The sequence below is a fragment of the Zingiber officinale genome, chromosome 2A, assembly GCF_018446385.1.
Source record: "Zingiber officinale cultivar Zhangliang chromosome 2A, Zo_v1.1, whole genome shotgun sequence".
Taxonomy (NCBI): domain Eukaryota; kingdom Viridiplantae; phylum Streptophyta; class Magnoliopsida; order Zingiberales; family Zingiberaceae; genus Zingiber; species Zingiber officinale.
Window position 1 is genome coordinate 49034034 of NC_055988.1, and position 23524 is coordinate 49057557.

Sequence of the window (23524 nt, forward strand, 5' to 3'; positions counted from 1 at the left end):
AGTCTTCAGTACCAATGTCAAGCCTCCTCTTCTTTAGATACGAAATACTTAGCAAACACATTAGTAGTATCATATAACTCAACTTGATAAATATTTTCTTTTCTATATCATATGAGTATGGTAGTGTTCAATTTACTATGCTTAATTAGATATTGAGATGAGTTAAACTTAATTTGATATCTAGAATCACATATTTAGCTAACACTTAAAAGATTAAAATCATGACCTTTTACTAGTAAAACATTTTTTTATCTTAAATTATTAAGAAATATCAATGTCACCTATTCCTACAACCTTGAGTTCTCCACTATTACAAAAAAAAAACAATACCTTTATTTTTTTTCTTTTGTGATGAGATCTTCTTTGAGTCCCTCTCTATGTATCTGGAACATTCACTATTATAAACCATATTGTTAGATGCTCCCCTCAGTGTATTCCTACTCAAATACGAAAGACTAAATGTCTTCGCACTCAAATTTTGGATCTAGTAGCATCAATAACAAATTGCTTGGGTACCCATGCTTGCACAATTCTAGTTTCATAAGAATTATTTCTACTGATCAAAGACATAAACTTCACTTTCTTTTGCTTTAGTTTGTACCTTAATCTAGCTCTATTATAAACAACCCATTAAGCTCCTAGAATCATGTCTAAATATTTAAACTTGAAGAGAACTTTTCTATTGCACTTGTAAGATATTCTACTTGTAATTTCAGGGATGTATTTTATGTTTAAGCTCATCAACTTGAGTAGTGACATTCTCATAATGTATGCAAGTAACACATGCCACATTTTAATTTTTATATGATTTTAATTTAGATTGTAAAGATTTAACTCTACCTTTTGATTTTGATAAAACATTTGTTAAGCATGCAAAGTCAGAATATAATTTATCTAATTTTGGATAAATTACCTCGCCATTATTAGATAATGACTCACTTGAAGACACTACATCTTCTTCATGGCTTTCCTCTTCACCCGCACTGCTTTCAATGTCGTTCAACACCATAAATGTCAAATGGCTTTTCTTTTTTGTATTCATCTTCTTATGATAAGCTTAAAAGATGAATCATCCCATATAGCCTTCAAAGCCTTCTTCTTCTTTAGCTTATCCTCTTGCTACTCGTAACAAACTACATAAGATTTTGATTTTGATTTTGATCTTACTAGAGACTTACCCCTCCTTTTGTTTTCACTGAAGATTCTCTTTACATCATTCTTGTTGTACTTTTGAGAGTGTCTCATCATTTTTTGAACAAAGTTTGTCATTTTTCTCGATGATAGCTACTTTTCACTATGACTCCCTTTCCCTTTTCCTTATTAGATATGGACTCTTCCTTCTTTTCCTTTTTCTTTTCTCTACTTTTTTATGTTTTTCTCACCTACAACAAAAGTCATACCTTTCTCATCATGGATTGAATTAGCTTATTCATGTAATTCTAATTCGCAAAAGAGTTCATCTAACTTAACAATAGATAAATCCATTGAAACCTTATAGGCATCATCCATTGATTACCATAAAGAGTTTCTTGGGAAAGATTTTAAAGCACACTTGATGAGATCTTGATTCTTCACACTTTCTCCAAATGAATGGAGATAATTGAGGAGTTCCTTGAACTTCTCATGAAGTTGACTTACCTTTTCTGCTTCCTTCATAGCAAAATTCTACATTTGGTTTATGAAGAGATCCCTTTTGGCAATTCTTGATTCTTTCATTCCTTCATTAAGTTCAATTAGTTTCTCCTATAGCTCCTTAGCACTTCAGAATGGACTGACTTTTTTGAGTTGTTCTGTAGCAAGTTCACACTAAAGAGTTACCATTATCTTTACATTAGGATACACTTTCTTTCTCTATTTAGTTGTCCATCTTCTAGATTCTAGAACTTTGCCATCATCTACAATAGGAAGTGCTAGTCCCTCAGTCACCACCAACCACATGCCAATGTTGGTCATCAAATAGTACTCCATACAACTCCTCTAGTAAGGAATGTTATTTCTGTCGAAGAATGGAGGACGTGTAGTGCTGTAGCACTCTTGCATCGCCATTCTGCTTGCTCTTTTGGTTGTTAATCCTCTGGATAAACCTTTCTGTAATACCAATTGTTAGGATCTGAGCGTCCTAGAGGGGGGGGGGGTGATGAATAACTCTGATCAATTTGATGATATTGCACAACAGAAGACTTGAAATAACACAACTAAACAAGACCTAAATGCTAACATGCCAGGTTTTACTTGGTTTACAGCTTCCCAAGGCGACTATGTCTAAGACTTAGTGCTAACAACTAACACCACTAGTAGTTTTCCTCTTTCTTGGATCAAATCTGGAGGTAGAGACACCTCTTAAATAGTATTATAATTTTCAACACAATGAAAGCAACTAGAGAGAAGAGACAAGATGAGTTACACTTTTCACACAAGAGCTCTTCCTCTTTTTCGATGGAAGATTGCTGAGAATGAAAGCCTTTGAACTTCAATTGAGCAAGAGAATTGTAGCTTAGATGTATTGAAGAAGACAACAAAATGCCCTTTTAAACACGCTTCAATTTGGTTGCTTTCCACACCTTTCTACAATCACCAATCGATTGCTATCATCCTAAATCGACTATTATGGAGATTTAATTGCTGATATAACCATTAAAATAGTCAATGACTCTGGATCTACAGTTGCTAATATCTTATTTTTTTGAATATCAATCGATTGCTAGAGATCACTAATTGATTAACGACCTTCAGTCGAACTAATCAGTTGAGTTGATAACATTTTGTTCGCCGAAAATAAGCTACCAATCGATTGCTAGATTCTAGCAATCTATTGCTATGTTCTAGCAATCTATTGCTAGTCATCATTTGAATTGGTCAGTCATATTAGGAGCATTTTGTTCGTCTGAAATAGATTTGCAGTCGATTGCTAGAACATAGTAGTCGACTTTTATCCATGCTATCCGAATGTTTCTGTTTGAGGTTTACGGTTACTATGCAAATCCCAAATTTAGAGTTTAGTCTAGTAGTTGAACTGTTGAAAACTAGCAGTTGAATGATAAACCCTAAGTCAGTGTTTGCACACTTTAATCCTTCAATCTCAAAACCTTTCCTCATCTGTAATGTATCAATGGATTGGTAGAATTTACTAAACGACTAACACACTATTTTCAGCCATCCTAATGGCTAAAATATACCTAAGTCCACTACCCTCGACCCATGAGTACCTCATGCTAGATAAATATCTTGTTCCCTAGATTTTTGTGCTTAGAGCTCCCTTATCTCAGAATCTTCATCCACCATTGCATCTGATCTCCAATCTACTCAGGCTCCTTTTGTGAAGAATTTGGCCCTCAGTCTCCTTAGGCTTCCATGCCTTGCATCTATTTGTCCAATTTGTAAGGACTTCTCTTTTCTAAGAATCCAATCCTCCCTTGACCTCCTTGGACTTATGTGCCTTGCATCTAGTAGTCCGATCTGTAAGGATTTCTCCTTACTAAGAATCTAGCCCTCGACCTCCTTGGACTTTTTCTGAACACTTGTCACACAAGTAAGATCCAACTGATTTACCTAAACTTAAATGCTCGTCAAACATCGAAACTTGCCATACGGGACATGACTGCACTAATACAACTCAATAGGGATGAACTCACCATTCTTCCCCACTTGTTGGTCCATTTAAAGTAATTTGGAGTGAAGCTATATACTCGGAATCCAATACAATTGTGTCCAACTTGATTGACTAAGTATTTCTTAGTTATTCATTTTCTAAGAAATTTATTGATCTTTTTGATTGCATTCGTATATGGCCCATATAAATTGATTTTAATTTTGGATTGTTCCACCCCCAATTATAATAGAAGAAGAGAAGAATAGACCTTTTCATTTGCCTTGATTCATGTCCTAGGCTAGTCATACTAAAATTTACTATTTTACTTTTAATGTTCATATCTAAATACTTGGACTCACATGAGAATTTTCCTATGACTATTGTTGTCAGGCCATCTACAAGGGGGTTTTTTTTCTAAAAAAAAAAAATTTTGGTCCTCAAGTTCCTTTACCTGAGATTTTTCTTACATATGTGATTCATCAAGAGGTGGTGATAGGGAGCTGATTTGTGGTTTTAGGGCTTTTAATTATTTCTTGCCATTCTTATTTTATGACCTTACCCTGTTACAAAGAATTTGAAAAACTAGCTACCATATCAAATAATTCTTCAATTAAGGGAGAGTTGACCTCATTGTAACTTTTGTACAAAGCTCCCTCTTCATTGTTGCTATAGTGCTCCTCTTTGCTAATGGTGCAGACTCCATCTATCGTCATTAGTGCAAGGTAGTTGATTTTGAGCCTTGTCTCTTGTTCTTATTTAGAAGTTGAAGGTGCGCCGTCAAAAGTAGTCCCTGGGGCATATATTGCTTCTTCTACTCCTTCACTTTTTTATTTTATTTTATTTTTATAATTTTGAGCAATCACATTTCAAGTGCCTTATTCATTACAATCAAAATACTAAGGGTGCGTTTGGTACGCGCGTTTTTCATTTTCATTTTCTGGAAAACGCGTATTTTTTAGAAAACAAAAAATGACTTTTGTCATTTTCTGTTTTTTTAGAAAACGCTAGCTATTTTTATAGAAAACAAGCACGAAAAACACAAACCAAACATCATTTTTCAGAAAACGCGCGTTTTCCAAAAAATGAAAATGGAAAACGCGCGTACTAAACGCACCCTTAACTATCATTCTATTCTCCTTTTTGGCATTGAGGATCTTCCTAATGCCATTTGTGTTCAATTTTCTTTTTATTTTTCCTCAAGTCCTCATTACTAAAAGTGCAACTTGCTCTTCTTCAGCGCTTTCAGGATACGATAATGATGAACTTCTCACCATTTCCTCTTGATGAGCTACAAATGCTGCACCCTTTTTGTTGTTCTCCTTGACAATTCAATTCGCTTTTTCGTGTGATTTGAGATCTCTCGATACCTTGTAGACATCACCATTATCTAAAGTAGTGTGTGTGTGTGGAAGTTTCTTCGTGGTGAATCAAACTAACTCACTATTTATTACTTACTCTCCAAGTGAAATTGGGTAGTGTTGGATTTCCTTGAATCTCCCATGTGTTTGATTGACTGCACGCCCATTTTTCATGTTTAAGCTTTGTAGTTATCTCATGAGAATATCATGCTATAGCAATCAATGATCCTTGATTTCCTTCATGCAATTCTATAATTTTCTCTTACAACTCGTTTTCATTCTAGAATCCCCCCGCTTTGATTGATTATTCCTTTGGTACACCGTATTAGAGTTTGATGATTTCTTTTGCACTTGCTTGAGATTTCTTTTTCACCTCTCCATTTCACCAATTTATGTTGATTTCTTCATCATTATTATCAAGTGGCACCTTAAAGTACTTTTTTAAAACATTCAAATTTTAATGTTCACCGTCAAGTAGTATTTCATTCTTGGTTTTTGATATAAAAAATTTACTCTGTTGAAGAATGGTGGCCTTCTTTTGTGTTTACCCTCTTGCATAACCATCTATGCTGAATGCTAATTCAAATGTAATTAAAGACTTACTTGATCCGGCGGTAAGAATGGGGGATCCACTTCCTGAAGGGTCTCAGCTGGAGGACAGATGGAGGGCTGACTAAGCGGTTAATGGCCGCGCCGAGCAGCTGAGTAGGTCCGAGCGGAACCAAAGATAACCCAGCCAGGCCTGGGTTTCCGACGACAAGGCAGGAGGATTGAATGGCCGAGCGGGGCGTCTGCCCGGCTGGAACCGAGGGGCCGAGCGGGTGGTCCGTTCGGCCAGGATTAGGGCGAGGATACAAAGGTTAGCCGAGCGGCCTATTCGTTCGGCTCGAGATATGGGATGTCAGCAGAGGCATGTCTAATGATTATGCCGTACACAGGATTTCACGATAGAAGATCTTGCCGTCACATCATGGAGAGGTTGATACAGTAGCGGTATGGCCTCATGTATGCCCTTCTGACAGACCCATACCTAGGCATGGTCGAAAGCAGGAGATTGCTTCGATTGGCGCACCCAGACTTCTTGGAGAGGTCTATATAAGGTCTCCATTTCTTCACCGGAGGTACACGAGTCTTCATTCTGCAGCCACCTTCTTCACCCATTCCTCGCCTGACTTGAGCGTCGGAGGGCCGTCGCCGGGACATCCCCCCCGGCTCGGTTTTGTTGCAGGTTGGCCGGAGCACTCGAGGGTCCAGCAGGGAGCGCCACGTCCCCAGCGTTCGTTGACTCCTGGTTCTGACAGGATCAATTTGGCGCCGTCTGTGGGAACGCACCTGCATTCGAACGGGAACAATGGACGAGGCTGGACGACAACACACGGTGACGCTTTCGACGGAAGAACTCGACGCTTTGGTCGAGATGAGGGCCGCCAAACTTGTGGAGTTAAAACAAAAAGCATCAGCCGAGCGGCCGGAGCAACAAGCAACATCTGCATCGGGTGGCCGAGCGGACGCACCTCAAGCCACCGTTGCATTCCATCGGGCCTTATTCCGCACCCCTGAAGCCGGGCCAGCTCAGAGAGATAGAGGATCTTCTTCCGACGAAATGCCTAGGCGAAACGCCAGAAAGGGGAAAATGCCCCGAGCGGACTCATCTCCCGAGCGGATCAATCGCCAATTTTCGGAGGCTATTCTACGAGACCCTCTGCCTAAACATTACGCGCCCCCGGCGATCGGCGAGTACAATGGAACAACAGACCCGGATGATCATCTGGGTAAGTTCGATAACACAGCTACGCTCCATCAATATACAGATGGAGTAAAGTGCCGAGTCTTTCTTACCACTCTCTCGGGATCGGCTCAACGGTGGTTTCGGAGGCTGCCGGACGGATCCATCACTAGCTTCAAGGACTTCTGAACAGCCTTCCTCCACCACTTCGCCAGCAGTCGGCGTGTCAGCTTGTTCGCCATCAAGCAAGAGCCGAGAGAATCGCTTCGAGCTTACATCCAGCGATTCAACCAAGTGGCGATGGATATTCCAACGGCCACATCGGAGACGATGATGAATGCCTTCACGCAAGGCCTTGTGGACGGGGACTTCTTCCGGTCGCTCATCCGAAAGCCACCCCAAGATTATGATCATATGCTACACCGGGCCAATGAATATATCAACGTGGAGGAAGCGCAGGCAGCCAGGAAGAAAGAAACACCAACTGAACGGGCTCCTCCTGCCGAGCGGAGACCCTTGGCCGCTCATCAACCGCCAAGAGGACCGAGGGCTGAAGCAGTCCGATCCCCCCATGCCAGATCACACGTACAAGAGGTAGCTGCCGCTCGGCCCAAGCCAAAGAAGAGATGGACCCCTATGTTCTGCTCCATCCACCGGACGGATACGCACAACACGAGGGATTGTCGAAGTCTTCCCTTCGTGGCTAATCCCATTCCCAGGAATGCCGAACGGCGGTCTCCTCCCATCGACAGAAGACAAAGGACCCATGAAGCCGATCGGACACACACCGAGAGGCGTCATCAACAGACGCCCGATCGGCACCGATCTCCAAGACAGGAGAATCGACGGGCGTCCAGAGAACGGTCCCGACCGTCCGCTCGGGAAGAGGAGAATAGAAGCAATACTGCCCGAGGCGAGATCAACGTTATTGCTGGTGGGCCGACCGGAGGAGACTCTAACCGAGCCAGAAAGGCGGGCGTCCGACAGCTACAGATCCACACAGTCGGTTGTAGCCAAGAGCGGGCAAGTGGACCGGAAATCACTTTCGGGCCCGGAGACTTAGAAGGAGTAGAAGTGCCCTACGACGACGCTCTGCTCATCAAAGCGGTGATAGCAAATTACACTATTCATCGCGTATTTGTTGACACAGGGAGCTCGGTCAACATCATATTCAAGAGGGCGTTCGATCAGCTACAAATTGATCGAGCCGAGCTGCTACTTATGACGACTCCGCTCTACGGGTTCACGGGTAACGAAGTTCAGCCGGTCGGCCAGATCCGGTTGGCTACCTCGCTGGGAGAAGAGCCGCTCAGGAGGACGAGAACAACAAACTTTGTGGTGGTCGACTCTCCCTCATCCTACAACGTCATTTTGGGACGACCGGCGCTCAGCGAATTCCGGGCGGTCGTCTCAACCTTCCACCAAAAGATGAAGTTCCCCGTCGAAGACAAGGTGGGAGAAGTACGGGGAGACCAGTTAGCAGCTCGGCGATGCTAAATCGAGATGGTCCGAGCAGAATCCAACTCCGCTCGGAAGGTGCCTCGAATCGAGGTAAATGCTATCACTGAAAAGCCACCCGCCTTAATTTATGAGGAAAAAGAAGAGGTGCAGATTCATCCGACCCGATCGGAGGCCACGACTTTTGTTGCCTCTGATCTGGAGGAGAAGCAGAAGGAGGAGCTGATCCAATGCCTCCGACGAAACCATGATGTATTCGTCTGGTCAACACATGAATTGCCTGGAATTTCGCCGAACATAGCACAGCATGAGTTGCATGTCCGACCGGATGCTCGGCCGATAAAGCAGAGGAAAAGGGATTTCAGTGCCGAGCAGAATGCAATCATCCGGGCGGAAGTAGAGAAACTTCTGGAGGCCGGCCATATACGCGAAGTGCAGTTCCCGAGCTGGCTGGCTAATGTAGTATTAGTCTCCAAGCCGGGCGGCAAGTGGAGAGTCTGTATCGACTTTCGGGACTTAAATAAAGCATGCCCCAAAGATTTTTATCCCCTGCCCCGGATAGATCAGCTGGTGGATTCTACGGCCGGCTGCGAATTAATTCGATCAAGAAAAAGTAAGCTTCGTAACGGCCGACGGCACATATTGCTACAATGTAATGCCGTTCGGGTTGAAGAATGCCGGGGCCACCTATCAACGCTTGATGAATAAAGTGTTCAAGGAGCAGATCGGGCGGAATCTGGAAGTTTATATGGACGATATTCTTATCAAGTCCGTCCGAGCGGCCGATCTCTTCAAGGACATGGAAGAAACCTTCCGAACGCTCCGCAAATATGGAGTCAAGCTAAATCCCCAAAAGTGCCTGTTCGGAGCAAAAGGAGGGCGTTTCTTGGGATACATAGTGACCGAGCGGGGAATCAAAGCCAATCCCAGCAAGGTGAAAGCTCTGCAAGACATGCCGCCTCCAAGAAATACAAGGGAAGTGCAGCGGTTGACCGGTCAGATAACTGCTTTGTCCAGATTCATCTCCAAAACCGCCGACCGGAGCCTACCATACTTCAAGATCCTGCGCAAGGCTACTAAGTTCCAGTGGGATGAAGAATGTGACCGAGCATTCGAAGAATTGAAGACATATCTTAATTCTCTGCCTATACTTGCCAAGCTGATCGGGGGTGAGTCACTTTATATTTATCTATCGTCAACTGAGCATGCTGTAGGCTCAGCACTTGTAAGGGCGAACGGCGAAGAGCAGCCGGTGTATTTTCTGAGCCATATTTTAAAAGATGCTGAATCTCGTTACACCGGGCTCGAGAAGTTGGCCTTTGCTTTAGTTCTAGCCGCTCGGCGTCTTCGACCATATTTCTTGGCTCACACCATCATTGTCCGGACGAACAGCCCGCTAGGAAGGGTGCTGTTAAATCCAGAAGCGTCCGGACGGCTCATCAAATGGACAACAGAACTAAGTGAATTTGACATCCAATACCAGCCTCGCTCGGCGATCAAAGCGCAATCCTTGGCTGACTTTGTGACCGAAGTGCAAAAGCCAGAGCCGGAAGCTCTGTGGAGAATATATGTGGACGGGTCTTCCACTTGGCTCGGAAGTGGGATTGGAATATTGCTGCTCTCGCCTCAAGAAGAAAAGATGCACCTATCCGTCCAGCTGGATTATAAAGCTACCAACAATGAAGCAGAGTATGAGGCCCTCATAGCCGGATTGCAGGCGACGCGGCATGTGGGAGCCGGTCGGGTGACACTTTATTCAGATTCACAGTTGGCCGCTCAGCAACTTTCTGGCACCTTTGAAATCAACAGCGTCCGGCTTAAGCTCTACGCTGAAGCCTTTGAAAAACTCAAAGCTACTTTCCGAGAGGTCCTTATTCAAAAGATTCCCCGAACGGAGAACCAGGTAGCCGATGACTTGGCCAAACTAGCAAGTTCTATAGTGCCGGTCACCATTCAGCAACCAATTGAAAAAGTACTGCTGGTAGCGCACGTCGACCGGATGGAAAGCCTCACGTTTCCAAGCGACTGGAGGACACCCATCATAGAGTTCCTCTGCTCGGGAGCCACACCGGCCGATCGGGATGAAGCCCAGCTGCTCAGGAGGAGGGCCGGTCGATTCACACTCATCGGTGACCAGCTCTACAAGAAGGCTTTCTCACGTCCGCTGTTGAAATGCGTGAGCTCGGAAGACTCGACTTACATTCTCCAAGAAGTACATCAAGGATCGTGTGGAGGGCATCCAGGCGGACGATCATTAGCTAAGAAGATCCTGCTAGCTGGATATTTTTGGCCGACCTTACAATTAGACGCCGCTCGGACAGTATCTACATGCCTTTCGTGCCAGAAGTATCACAACTTCTCCCACCGACCGGCAGAGGAGATGAAGGCATCAACCGTCTCATGTCCGTTCGATCAATGGGGAATGGATATCGTGGGTCCATTTCCAATGGCGACCGGGCAGAGGAAATTTTTGCTGGTGGCAGTCGATTATTTCTCCAAGTGGGTGGAAGCCGAGCCGCTAGCCAGGATCACCGAACAGATGGTCAAAAAATTCATATGGCAACACATCATCTGTAGGTTCGGTATCCCTCGTCGACTGGTTTCCGACAATGGGCGGCAATTCACAGGGAAGGTGCTAGAAGATTGGTGCAAAAGCTACGGCATCGAGCAACACTTCACGTCCGTGGCATACCCCCAAAGCAACGGTCAAGCCGAAGTAGCCAACCGGGAAATTCTCCGTATTCTACGCACTCGGCTCGACCACGTGGGGGGGAGTTGGCCGGATGAAGTGTCGGGCGTTTTATGGGCCATCTGGATGACTCCTAAGGAAGCAACGGGCGTCACACCTTTTCATCTGGTGTACGACGGTGAAGCAGTCATTCCAGTTGAAGTCGGCGTCGAGTCCGTCCGGGTCCAATTGTACGATGAAGGCAACGCCGATCGGAGGAACATGGAGCTGGATTTGATTGACGAGGAGCGAGCCAAGGCATCCGTTCGGCTGATGGCATACCGTCAACGAATGAAGCAAAACTACAACTGCCGCGTCATTCCTCGATCATTCCAGGTCGGCGACCTTGTCTGGAAGAAAGTCAAACCGGTTGGCGACGTCGGCAAGCTTGAAGCTCTGTGGGCCCTTCAAAATTATCAAAAAGCTCCGCTCGGGTGCGTATTATTTGGAGGATGAGGACGGTCGGCAGTTAGATAGGCCGTGGAGCGCGAACCACCTCCAGCCTTACCGGGCGGGATGAAAGGTGTACCACTGTAAATTATCCTGTGTACTTTTTTCGACTGAATACTGGAAATGCAGAAATGAAGAATCAAGAGAACAAATATAAGACATTGGCAAGAAACGAAGGCCCCGCGTCGTTCGGCCGGAGGTAAATGGGTCGAGCCAAGCGCTCGAGGATCGAAGACCCAGTACCTTCCGGACGGAGGTAAATTAGCCGAGCCAAAATGCTCGACGAAGCAGACCCTGAGCCGTTCGGCCAGGAGTACGTTCTCCAAGCTGGGTGAAAGGGGCATATGGATTATCCGAGCCAAGCACCCGAATAGTGAAGGCCTTCCAGCCGATTGGATTCACAAGCAAATGACCCGTGCCGTTCGGCCGGGCACAAAGACTGTTCAAGCGCGAGATAAGTTATGAAGGCCAAGGTTGCTCGACCTGGTAAGGAGTTAGCCTTGAAGGTCGACGAGCACCGTCGTTAAAGATCGAGAGCCGCGCCGATCGGCTATAAACATCCGCGCCGACGAGCACCGTCGTTAAAGATCGAGAGCCGCGCCGATCGGCTATAAACATCCGCGCCGACGAGCACCGTCGTTAAAGATCGAGAGCCGCGCCGATCGGCTATAAACATCCGCGCCGACGAGCACCGTCGTTAAAGATCGAGAGCCGCGCCGATCGGCTATAAACATCCGCGCCGACGAGCACCGTCGTTAAAGATCGAGAGCCGCGCCGATCGGCTATAAACATCCGCGCCGACGAGCACCGTCGTTAAAGATCGAGAGCCGCACCGATCGGCTATAAACATCCGCGCCGACGAGCACCGTTGTTAAAGATCGAGAGTCGCGCCGATCCGCTATAAACATCCGCGCCGACGAGCACCGTCGTTAAAGATCGAGATCCGCGCCGTTCGGCTATAAACATCCGCCGACGAGCACCGTCGTTAAAGATCGAGCCGCGCCGATCGGCTATAAACATCCGCGCCGAGCACCGTCGTTAAAGATCGAGAGCCGCGCCGATCGGCTATAAACATCCGCGCCGACGAGCACCGTCGTTAAAGATCGAGAGTCGCGCCGATCGGCTATAAACATCCGCGCCGACGAGTACCGTCGTTAAAGATCGAGAGCCGCACCGATCGGCTATAAACATCCGCGCCGACGAGCACCGTCGTTAAAAACTAAATTGTTTAAGTCCGATCGGCCGTCGGTTTGCCAACACTTCGCATTCACTGAAGGCAAACAGTATAACCAAGCGCTAAATGATTTTGAGGAAACAAGTCAATTGATTAACCCGATCGGTCGTTTAGTAGGAAACTAGGGGAGTCCAACTGATTCTACGAATAAGCAGCAACACACTAAAAAGAGACAATGAAGGGCAAACAAAAAATACAAGCAAAGGAACATAAGGAGGCCGAACGACACGTACAAAAATTTTTTGCATCCGCTGAGCGGATGAAATACAGAAAGCACTCGAAAGAACTCGCCTCACTCCGGGTCTTCAAAATTAAAAAAGGCGTCCGGGATATCATCAATCATGGCCGCCAGGTCGGAGGAGGGAATATGCATTCCCGTAGGAAGGTGGCCACCCTTCTTCAAATACGCCACGGTGACCTTGACCGCCTCGGCGAAAGTTGAGGAGACGTTGTCGCCGAATTTTGCGCCGAACCGTTCCGAGCGGAGATATTCTTGGCGCGCTGCTGCTAAGCGACTCGGCTCTCCCTCCTTATATTTTTTAAGTACCGCCCGGGAGGCAGTTAAGGAATCTTGGACTGCCTTCAAGTCCATCTCAGCTTTTGTGCGTTCAGCCAAACGGACCTCCCGCTCGGCGTTCAGCTGGGCCTCCAGATCCTTGGATCGCTGATCTAGCGCACGGACATCTACTTTCATCTTGTCCAGATCAGCTATCGCTCGCTTCTTCCGGGCAGTAGCGCGTTTGGCATCCGCTTCGCGCTTCTTGATTTGGCCCTCTAGCCGAGCCACCTCTGTAGACAGGTCGGCGGCCTTCTTCTGTTCGGCCTCGCGGGTTTGTTTCTCCCGCTCGGCCGATGGACCCCCCGACACTTGGAGTTTCTCCAGGAGATCCTCCAGCTCGGCTAGCCGATGGCTAGTGGCGATTTGCTCAGCCCAGCGCTGTAAGGAAAATAATAAAATCAGGAATCAAACAATAGCATGGCACAAGCAGAAAGATGAATTTACCTGAGTGGCCTGCTGCATGTTGTTATCGCCGAGCTGCTTAGGCGTCATGAGGGCCACTTGAATCTGGGCATCCTCGAAGAGCTTGGCGAGCAGACCCGTCAGGGTTATTTCATGTACGGGGCTTGATGGCCGATCGGCGGACAGCAAATATTCCTCCGATGGAAATCGGAGGGTAGTCTTGATGGTAGGGTGGCCGGCCGGCACTTCTTCAGCCGCACTCGCCTTGCCCGAGGACTCCCCTATGGTAGAGGTTTCGCCCAACCGTCGTAAGCGACGGCGAGTTCGTGGAGGAGAACCAGAGGGCTGTGCGGTGGGCGAGGCCGCTGGAGTCCCGATATGCGTCGGCGTGCGATCTGGCGAAGCTACCCCGATCGGCACCTGTTGTCCTCCCTCTTGGGTCGGCGGAAGGCTGGAGTCAGTTTGACGTTTTCGCCGAACTTCCAGTGGGGGATCCCCGACCTGGGGGACCCCCAGCTCGGCTGGGGCAGAGGAAACAGGGTCCGCCTCAACTTCCGTTGAAGCGGATGGGGTAACTTCTGTTTCAGGAGTGGACTGCGTCCCCCCCTCTTCTGTAGCTGCCGGGCGGCTGGGGATAAGACCCCGCTCGGCGAGCTCTCTTTTGGTGGCCGCTTCAATTTCCACGGCCTTCAACTTCAGATGAGCGGTAGCTTTGGAGCGCCACATGACTTCAGCTGCAATAGAAGAAATTAAAATCAGTTAGACAAAAAAAGGCGAGGAAAGTAAAAAGTCCTTACTCATGCGGTAGGGGAGATTGGCCCGAACGGGAGATAATCCGAAAATATACAACACCCCCTTGAGAAGCAACTGGTCGATCTTGTACCGCTGACCGGACAACCAGTTCACCGCATGAAGGTATGCCGGGTTGCTTCTGAATTTGCCGAGCTCCGGCTGGGTCGGCACGGCGGTCTGCCATTTGGTTCGAAATGCTGGCCGCTCGGGAAGTCGGATGTAGAAGAAAAATTCCTTCCAGTGCTTGTTGGAGGTCGGCATATTATCAAAAAATTTAAAGCCTATTCTACTCTGGAAAATGAAAGTGCCCAACTCGGATTGTTTGGGGTAGAAGAATAAGTGGAATATTTTGGGGTCAAGGGGGATACTATGCAGCTTAAAGAGGACAACCACCCCGCTCAGCAACCTAAAGGAGTTCGGCACAAGTTAGCCGAGCGGGATGCGGAAATAATTACAAACCTCCAAAATGAATGGATGGGTAGGAAATCTAAGGCCGCCCTGGAATTGGTCTAAAAAGAAACAAACGGTGCCGATCGGCGGGTTATGAGGCCGGTCGGACGGGTCGGCTATAATTATTTCATGGTCATCAGGGATCCCATACGTCCGAACAAGACGCCGAGCGCCCTCTTCATCAAACCGACTCTCCATGGTCATATACCAAGGGCCATGAACAGCAAGAGCGGGCTCAGAGGAGCTTGCCATCTCGGAGAAGCAATAAGATAGCAAGAAACAAGAGGAACGGGAACGAAAGAGGCAAAACGAGTTGGGAAGACCTTGTAAACGAAGGGAGAAGACTCACTGAGAAGGAAATGGGCGGAAAGGATCACCGGTGGGATGGTAGCCGCCGAAAAACAGGAACTGGATCGTCGGAGGTCGCAGCAGAAGAAGAGGCGAAAGGACAACGCACAAGCAAGCATGCGATGAAGGAAGTAGGCGGAGGCTTTATACGGCTGAGGCTGGTCGGCCTCCGCCGTCGGATGCAGGTCACGAGAGACGAGGTCATCATCTAACCGTCCATTTCAAAGTAATCGGCGTCCCATCGTACGGATCATCACCGCCACGCAAGAAGAGCCACGTGGCGCTCTGTCACCAGGCGCAATTAAGGCGCCCATACCGCGCATGCTTCGGTTTAATGAAGAGGATTTGCATGATTTTCGAGAAGATTTTGACAAGCAAACATCCACGTTGAGCGACAAGACAACCAAAACGAAGAGCCGAGCGAGCCGAGCGGCTGAATTTGGCAGAAGGGTCGAACGGCCCCAGGGATATTATAAGCGACGGAAAGGCGACGACCGCCCGCTCGGACACATAGTCCAGTCAGTCGGACTCACTGCCTCCTTCGACTAGACTTGAAGGGGAGGCAAGTGATCCGGCGGTAAGAATGGGGGATCCACTTCCTGAAGGATCTCAGCTGGAGGACAGATGGAGGGCTGACTAAGCGGTTAATGGCCGCGCCGAGGACGACAAGGCAGGAGGATTGAATGGCCGAGCGGGGCGTCTGCCCGGCTGGAACCGAGGGGCCGAGCGGGTGGTCCGTTCGGCCAGGATTAGGGCGAGGATACAAAGGTTAGCCGAGCGGCCTATTCGTTCGGCTCGAGATATGGGATGTCAGCAGAGGCATGTCTAATGATTATGCCGTACACAGGATTTCACGATAGAAGATCTTGCCGTCACATCATGGAGAGGTTGATACAGTAGCGGTATGGCCTCATGTATGCCCTTCTGACAGACCCATACCTGGGCATGGTCGAAAGCAGGAGATTGCTTCGATTGGCGCGCCCAGGCTTCTTGGAGAGGTCTATATAAGGTCTCCATTTCTTCACCGGAGGTACGCGAGTCTTCATTCTGCAGCCACCTTCTTCACCCATTCCTCGCCTGACTTGAGCGTCGGAGGGCCGTCGCCGGGACATCCCCCCGGCTCGGTTTTGTTGCAGGTTGGCCGGAGCACTCGAGGGTCCAGCAGGGAGCGTCACGTCCCCAGCGTTCGTTGACTCCTGGTTCGGACAGGATCATTACTTAATTCCACTTGTAGGATCATTGTAGAATCACTGATGGCTTGACTTATAGTCAATTCACCTAATTTAATTTTTCTCTCATAAATATAAATGATGAAATGATTAGATGCATGAGTGCTTAAGTACTGCATTGTTCATCTCAAGAATATGTAATGTAAATGTATGAAAGACAAAAAAAAATGCTAAACCAATCATTTAATGAGGCTCAAAGACCCTGCTTTTATGATCTATTTAATGAGGCTCCAAGACCAATGACTCGTATAGTAAGTCACCCTAACAAAGGTTCTATTAGAACCAAACTCTCAACAATTGGTAATAGGGAAAAATTGAAATGTAGCTTGAGTTGAAATATCACTTGGGATGATTTGTAATTAGAATACATTCTCTTAAAAAAAAAAATTGAAATGTAGCTTGAGTTGAGCCTTCAACCTTATTATAATTAGATTAAGATTATAGTCATTTTAAAGATGTCTTTATGCATCCTTTCAAAACTCAAATCTCTCTGAGATATTTTATAAGTGAGCCCCAATTGATATATTTTACCCACTTCTAGTCGATTGAAAACACTTTCAATTGATTATAGTAAAAAGATAAAATCTGTCACCCTAATGATCCCACACGACCGACTCCGCGACTATTTATAAGGTGGTAAATCGGGAAGCTATAGTTGACGACTAAGGGGAGGACATTATTCTTGACTTTGTCGAGATTCAACCCCTTACATATTATAGTAATATCTACTATACAGTAACCAACTCAACTATACTCCGAGAGTAAAATACCTTCAATTGATGACTTTGGCAAAGCTAGTCATTGAGCTACTAATGACTATCTTGGTATTAGGGTAGTCTGACTAGAAATTTCTTTAGCCTCTAGTTAATTAGATCCAATTCTAATCAAGAGTTGCTAACACAGAAAAACCCTTGTATTTAGTTGACACTTAAGTCGAAGAACTTTCTAGTTGATTGGATGCAACTCGCTCATCAACTAATTTGCTTGGTGGTCCCTCCTTCACTTGGCTTATTTCCAATAAGCCTACATAATGTCTCAGGACCAATCTAAGATGTAGCCTAAGACTTGACATAAGTAATTCCCTAGTCGAAGGCTTCACTCAAACCATCAAATAGTCTACCCCTACCTAGCTAAACACGTTATCTTTGATGATGATGCCCAAATGCATTAGACTAAGATTACATTTGACATACATAATCTCTTAGAATATCTATTACATTAACAACTCCCCTAGTGTCGGTCTCACGGATATAGAGGGAGGTACATGCAGGTACATAGGCGTCAGACGCATGGTGGGGTAAACCCCAAGTTGTCAGTTCTTGAGAATCGACGTCTGGCCATTACGCAAGAGATTTCATGTGTCCACTGTTTGTGCTACACCCTGAGAGAGACATACATAACCTCTTAGGCTTTAATGCCCCCAAGTCTTCAATGTCTTTGATCTTCCACTCCCTAAAATCGAGCTTGTAAGTCCTTCAATATCTTATAAGTACCAAATGTTGGTGCAACTAGGCTCAACTTAATCTTGATAGATCAAGGGTTGTGTGTTGATATTTGAACAATATGTTTATGCAATAATATTTTAGGTAATACGGTTGAAATGTGTTTAAATTAGGTTGATATGTCAAGTATATTAAGGTTGACTAGATATTTAACATTGAATAAAGTTTAATTCGATTAAGGTTAATCAAACATTTGGAAAAGTAGAAAGTCTAATATGTACTGACAAGTAGAAAATCCAATATATGTTAGCAGATAGAAAGTCTAATAAAGAGTTGACAATATAAAAGTCCAATAGTTAATTAACAAGTGGAAAGTCTAATAAGCATTGTCAGATGAGGAGACCAATAAGGAATTGACATGAGAAAAGCCCAACAAGTGTTGGTAGTGAAATTTCAGGTAGATTAAAGAGGATTGAATACTTGATAAGTGATGAAAGCTCAAATTTATCAAGGAGGATTAAATTTTTAACAAGTGATGGAAATTCAAGAACGTTAAGAAAGATTGAACATTTGACAAGTGGTAAAGTCTAAATAGGTCAAAGATGATCGAATGCTAGGTAAGGATGAAGTTCCAATAGGTCAAGTTGAAAAGATGTCAATAAATTAAGTCTTAGAGGAGTAACCTTTGGCAAGTGGAAACCTCATGGGTCAAGATTGAATTAAGATTGGACAAGTGAAATTCTTGATGAGTTAAGGTTGACCTAAGGATGGACACATGAAAGTTCTAGTGAGTTAAGTTCTAGTAAGTCAAACTTGATTGACACCAGATTAAAAAATAAAATCCCAAAGGCTAGGTCTCTAGGAAATAGAAGTCTTAGTAAATTGAAGTCAACTGATACTAGGAAAATGACAAAGCCTTGAAAGTCTTAATAAGTCAAGGCCAAACTTATACTATACTAGAAAAATGAGGAAGTTCCAAAGAAATCAGGTTTCTTGGAAAGATGAGACTTAGCCTGAGAGTTTACTGGAGTCAAGGTATCAGTTGATTAATAAGGGATATTAGTTGACTAGGCAATCAATTGATAAGGGAGATTAGTTAATTGATGGTACTACATGAATCTAAGAAGAGAGCCATTAATCCTAACATCTAGACACTATAATAGATTAGTCGACTTAATGGAGGATCAATCAATTGAAGTGGCCATTATGGCCTAGAGCAATCAACTACATGTAGGTTTAGTCAACTCAGTTGAAGTAATTAATTGACTATCAAAGTAATCTCTTGATTGAACAAGTAGATTACAACAGCTAATAAGAGTTTTGTAAGAAGGGAGTTAGTTTTTTTTGGTAATCGATTATTGAGTAAGTGTCATTGCATTTGTGAGTCTATTTGAGCAATCCAAAGTAAAAGAAAACAATTCAAGAGAGGAAGCTTCATTGTGTAATTCATTTATATTGCATGGTATTTGTTATTTAATTTTGTATTCTCTTGTGCATTGTTGCAAGATCAAGCTTCGTAAATAGTTTCTCCACTTCTTATCTATGGAGAAAAGATAGAGAATTTTCTAAGAGTGACCTACCAATGGATCATAAGTCATGGAATATGAAACAAATTGTTCATGTGTATTGGTTTATATTTTTGAGTATGTTTTATGTTTTTGCACTAACTCTATTGTAGACATGAACTCAAAAATAAAAATGACCATTTATTCATCCCCCAACAACATCTTATGGTCCCGACACCAAGTTCTCTAAGCTTACTCCATGTCATCCTACTTGTCTTCAAGTTCACCTTGTGGTCCACCCTATAATCGCACTCTCATGAATTCCTTCATAACATCTTATTCTCTGTACACACACAAAAAAAAAAAAAAATCTTAGTCCTGAAAACTTGAGGATATTTTGGTTATAGTGACCTTTTTGGAGTTGTCTTGATACTGACTACATATATACAAAGAATATGACCAGACAAATCTTATACATATCATGACATGTAATCAATCCTATTGCTAAAGCATATGAAATCCAACTCATTCTTTCTCTCTCTACTTGCGCATTTAGACACGACTTCAAAGAGAGCAATTCTTTCTTGGATCCTTTTGTACTAAATGTCAACATTACTTTTTTGATGTATGAACTCTGGAAGAGTCTCAATAACCTTTTGATTTTTATCCCTATAGATTCTTCTATTAGTATATAGGTTTTCTATCCCAATGCTTATTAGAGAATCTTATTGAGAATCATATTTTGACGGGTTGTAACATTAGGATATCATTCTTAATAAGTAAATATCAACAACATAGAAGATTAGAAAAGTGACTACAGTTCCACTATTTTTCTTGTACAAGGTACATCTTCATTTTGTCTAAAGTTAAACCCTTTAATCGTTTCATCAAAATGGAGATTCCAACTTTGAAATGCTTGCTTTTGTTTGTAAATGAACCACTAGATCTTGTAAATTCTTTGGCTTGTAAGTTTTAGAGGTGTAATTCTTAAAGAAGAGCACATTATCATGCAAAGAGACTTGAGATCCATATCTCATATGCACTGTATGAATCCTACTAGACCTCGTGGTTCTTGTGCTTTAGGTAGTTGAATTGTTACAACATGCATCTTGTATTGCATCTAGGCTTTCCTTCTCAAGAATATTTACTATGTGGTGAGAAACAAACACTTTGTTCTCATGTGGGTGGTAGAAACAATTCCTTTTAGATTTTCCATAGGTATTCTACAACTAACCATTGATTTTATTTGAGGTTAAAATTTATCACTACTCACATTCTTAACATCTTCTTCACAACCCCAAAGTCTCAGGTAAGAAAGGCTTTCATATCTCATAAGAGGTCTATTTTACAAACTTTGAGGGCACTTTATTGAGAATGTGTGTCAAAGTCATGAGCATTTATCCCACATATTAAGGCGTTAGGTCAATTTAACTCATCATTGATCAAATCATGTTCAATATCACTTCTTAGACATACCATTGGATTGTAGTATTTCTAGAGGAGTTTACTAAGAGAATCTAATTCTCTTTTAGGTATCTAGAATTAAAAGACAATATTTTGCCTTAATTTTATCAAAGCACTTTAATATTTCTATATATCTATGTCTCTACTTCAAATATGAACTATTTAAACCCTTCTAAAGCTCTAGACTTGTGTCTCATCATGTGTGTAGAATGTTATTGATCACTTGTAAAGAGTATAAAAGTCAAAACCTCTATACACATGTGTGAATATTAAATAAATATCAAATTTAATATTTATTTGACATATTTTACCCTTTTCTCTAAAGGGTTACTTTGTCGATTTATCAAGTAAACAAGATTCATATCTTTATCAATGAGTCAAGTATTCTCATTTGTAATTTTGGATACACATGGTGTGTTAAGTGTGTTTAAGTGGCAAAATTAAAAACATTTGACTGATTATAAATTTGTAGTGGTTCTATAAAATACATTCATTTTATAAAAAGAAAATTTAATAATCTTAAATGAAATTTAAAACAACACTTGTCAATATGAGATAATAAAATCATTATCTCAGTCTCACTAGTAATCTAGTATTTGTTCCTTACTTAAGTTTATATTTATAAAACTTTTGTTGTCTTTTAGCATGTCAATTTGTAATGCCGCCTTATTCTTTAGAAACTAGCATAGAAGGAACTAATTCATTGATCACAAAGGTCAAAATTGATCTCCTAGAATTTCTTCCCTTCTGAAGTATTCAATTGTATCTGCACATGGCTAACCCAATTGAATAGTCAATGAGGAATAAGTTGAATATCAAGGATCCTTTTTGAATCCCTTCCTTCTACATCAATTTGAATATTAGAATAACTTACTTTTATAGGGAGTTTGTGAATCAGAAAACTCTTATCATTATTAGTTCAAATCTTGAAATCATACATGTTATGTGGTTGACCCTACAAGTTATGCAAGGGTGTGCTAACTGGATTTATGTCCCATACATGTGATATTTAAGGTTACAATGCTTTAGACTTTGCATACGACCTTACAGGGAATGACTCAATATTTGTTTTCAAGAATTTAGTTATATCTAATGGCAATTTCAAATGTCCTTCATGACAATATTAGAGGGATCATCTACAAGTTTACGTTCGTATATAACTCTTAGGTGTTGTTTTATATCAAGTTTACATTAGGAGAGATTCCTTTCATGGAAAATAGATGAAGTCTGAAAAAGGTATTAACATTGAGCCTACTTGATATGTTGAAGTCATTGGCATATCCATGATTTCGATGCCAGCATAATGCTCACCTTCCACACACTTCCAATCACATGATCTTGATGCTAGCATAACAGCCGGTCACCTCTAGGTGGTTGACCATCACTTGATCAAGTCTATGTTCCTAGTAGCAATAATAGTGCGATTCTACTTGAATTTTTCTATGCACAAAAACAACTATTGAGTACAAGTCCATCGATTCCTTTATTCAATCATATTAATCAAATTGATTAAATTGATAATCATTGTTAGGAAAACCCTACGGCCTACCATTTTTTTTTTTCATTACTGAACAACTCTCTTTCCATAGTATCAAAAAGTATGTCTTGAATAATTTTAACATCATTTAAAATTGTGGTGTTCACACTTTATTACATCACATTTGCATCATACTTATCCCCCTTTTGATTCTAAGGGGAAAACCTACTCCCTAGCATGAACAACCAGTAGGGCTTCTTCATATCTAAAAGTCACAAAACTATTTGCCATTAGTGTTAGCTTTTTGTCTTGCTATCCACATTGGAAAAAAATGATTTTGTGTTCATTCCTTTTATTGTGTGAATAAATATTTTCACTACCATAATTTATAAATGAAATCATATTTGCATTGATATGTTTTATTTGAAATTATCCATCCACTCACTTCTAATTTCCAAGGCACTATAACTTGATTGATGCACACTTTAGGAATGGAAAATAAGGTCATACATTTTCTTTTCTTTAGTATCTTCATTCCTTGCAACTTGTCCATGTGAATTTGAATTACAAAGTTACAACTTATATTAAGATACGACATATGAGTTTCAATTTATTTCAACTTGAAGCAGGTGGAGATCACATGCAGAGATCAACTACTTCTTCCCTCCTTTACGTTGCAATATGTTCGTGATAACATCTGGTGTCCTGGCAATATTACATCGATACTCCCTAACTTTCCTAGCATTGACCATGTCATGAGATTGCAATATAGAAGAAGAACAACAATTCATGTATCAATATTGTGATTAAATATTTAACTAATTTTTACTTGTGAATTGAGAAATTTTCATCCCCACGCCAACACTTCATTTCCTAACATTTGGACAATAACTTTGTTAACACTATCTACAATACTATTAATGGACTAAATCCTTGACCACGCATATGATGCCTAAAAACCAACAAGTACAAGTGCTCAAATAGTAAGCAGAATACAATAATAGAATTAAGAGAAATATCATTATTAATTATTCTTGTTAGAGCTACTCTAGTTCAACATTTATTGTTTTTCTTTATATAGCTTAAATTAAGTGTTATGAAAAGTTGTTATTTGATCATCCAATTCTACAAGTACATAAAGTGTGTTTATATTACAAGGATGTCCAACAACATCAAGTAAACAAAAATTAATTAGCTACAACATTATCGCCATGAATTTGCACAATCATATCATGTATTTTGACATCATTAGAAGTTTCAAACTTAATTCTCCTCTTTCAAAATTTACAATAGCATACTATTAGAATAAAATT

At 42.8% G+C, this 23524-nt stretch overlaps 1 protein-coding gene across 2 annotated transcripts in view; it reads left to right on the forward strand.

Annotated features, from left to right (window-relative positions):
• Positions 1-23079, forward strand: part of LOC122041098 (protein LAX PANICLE 2-like) — an 86300-nt gene extending 63221 nt beyond the window's left edge. The window contains exon 4 of one of the 2 annotated variants that reach the window (XM_042600677.1): positions 22838-23079. In XM_042600677.1, the coding sequence (XP_042456611.1) occupies positions 22838-23017 (180 nt within the window). In that variant the 3' untranslated portion in view covers positions 23018-23079. The remainder of the gene's footprint in view (positions 1-22837) is intronic. The other variant, XM_042600678.1, reaches the window with a different exon arrangement.
• The last annotated feature ends 445 nt before the right edge of the window (positions 23080-23524 follow it).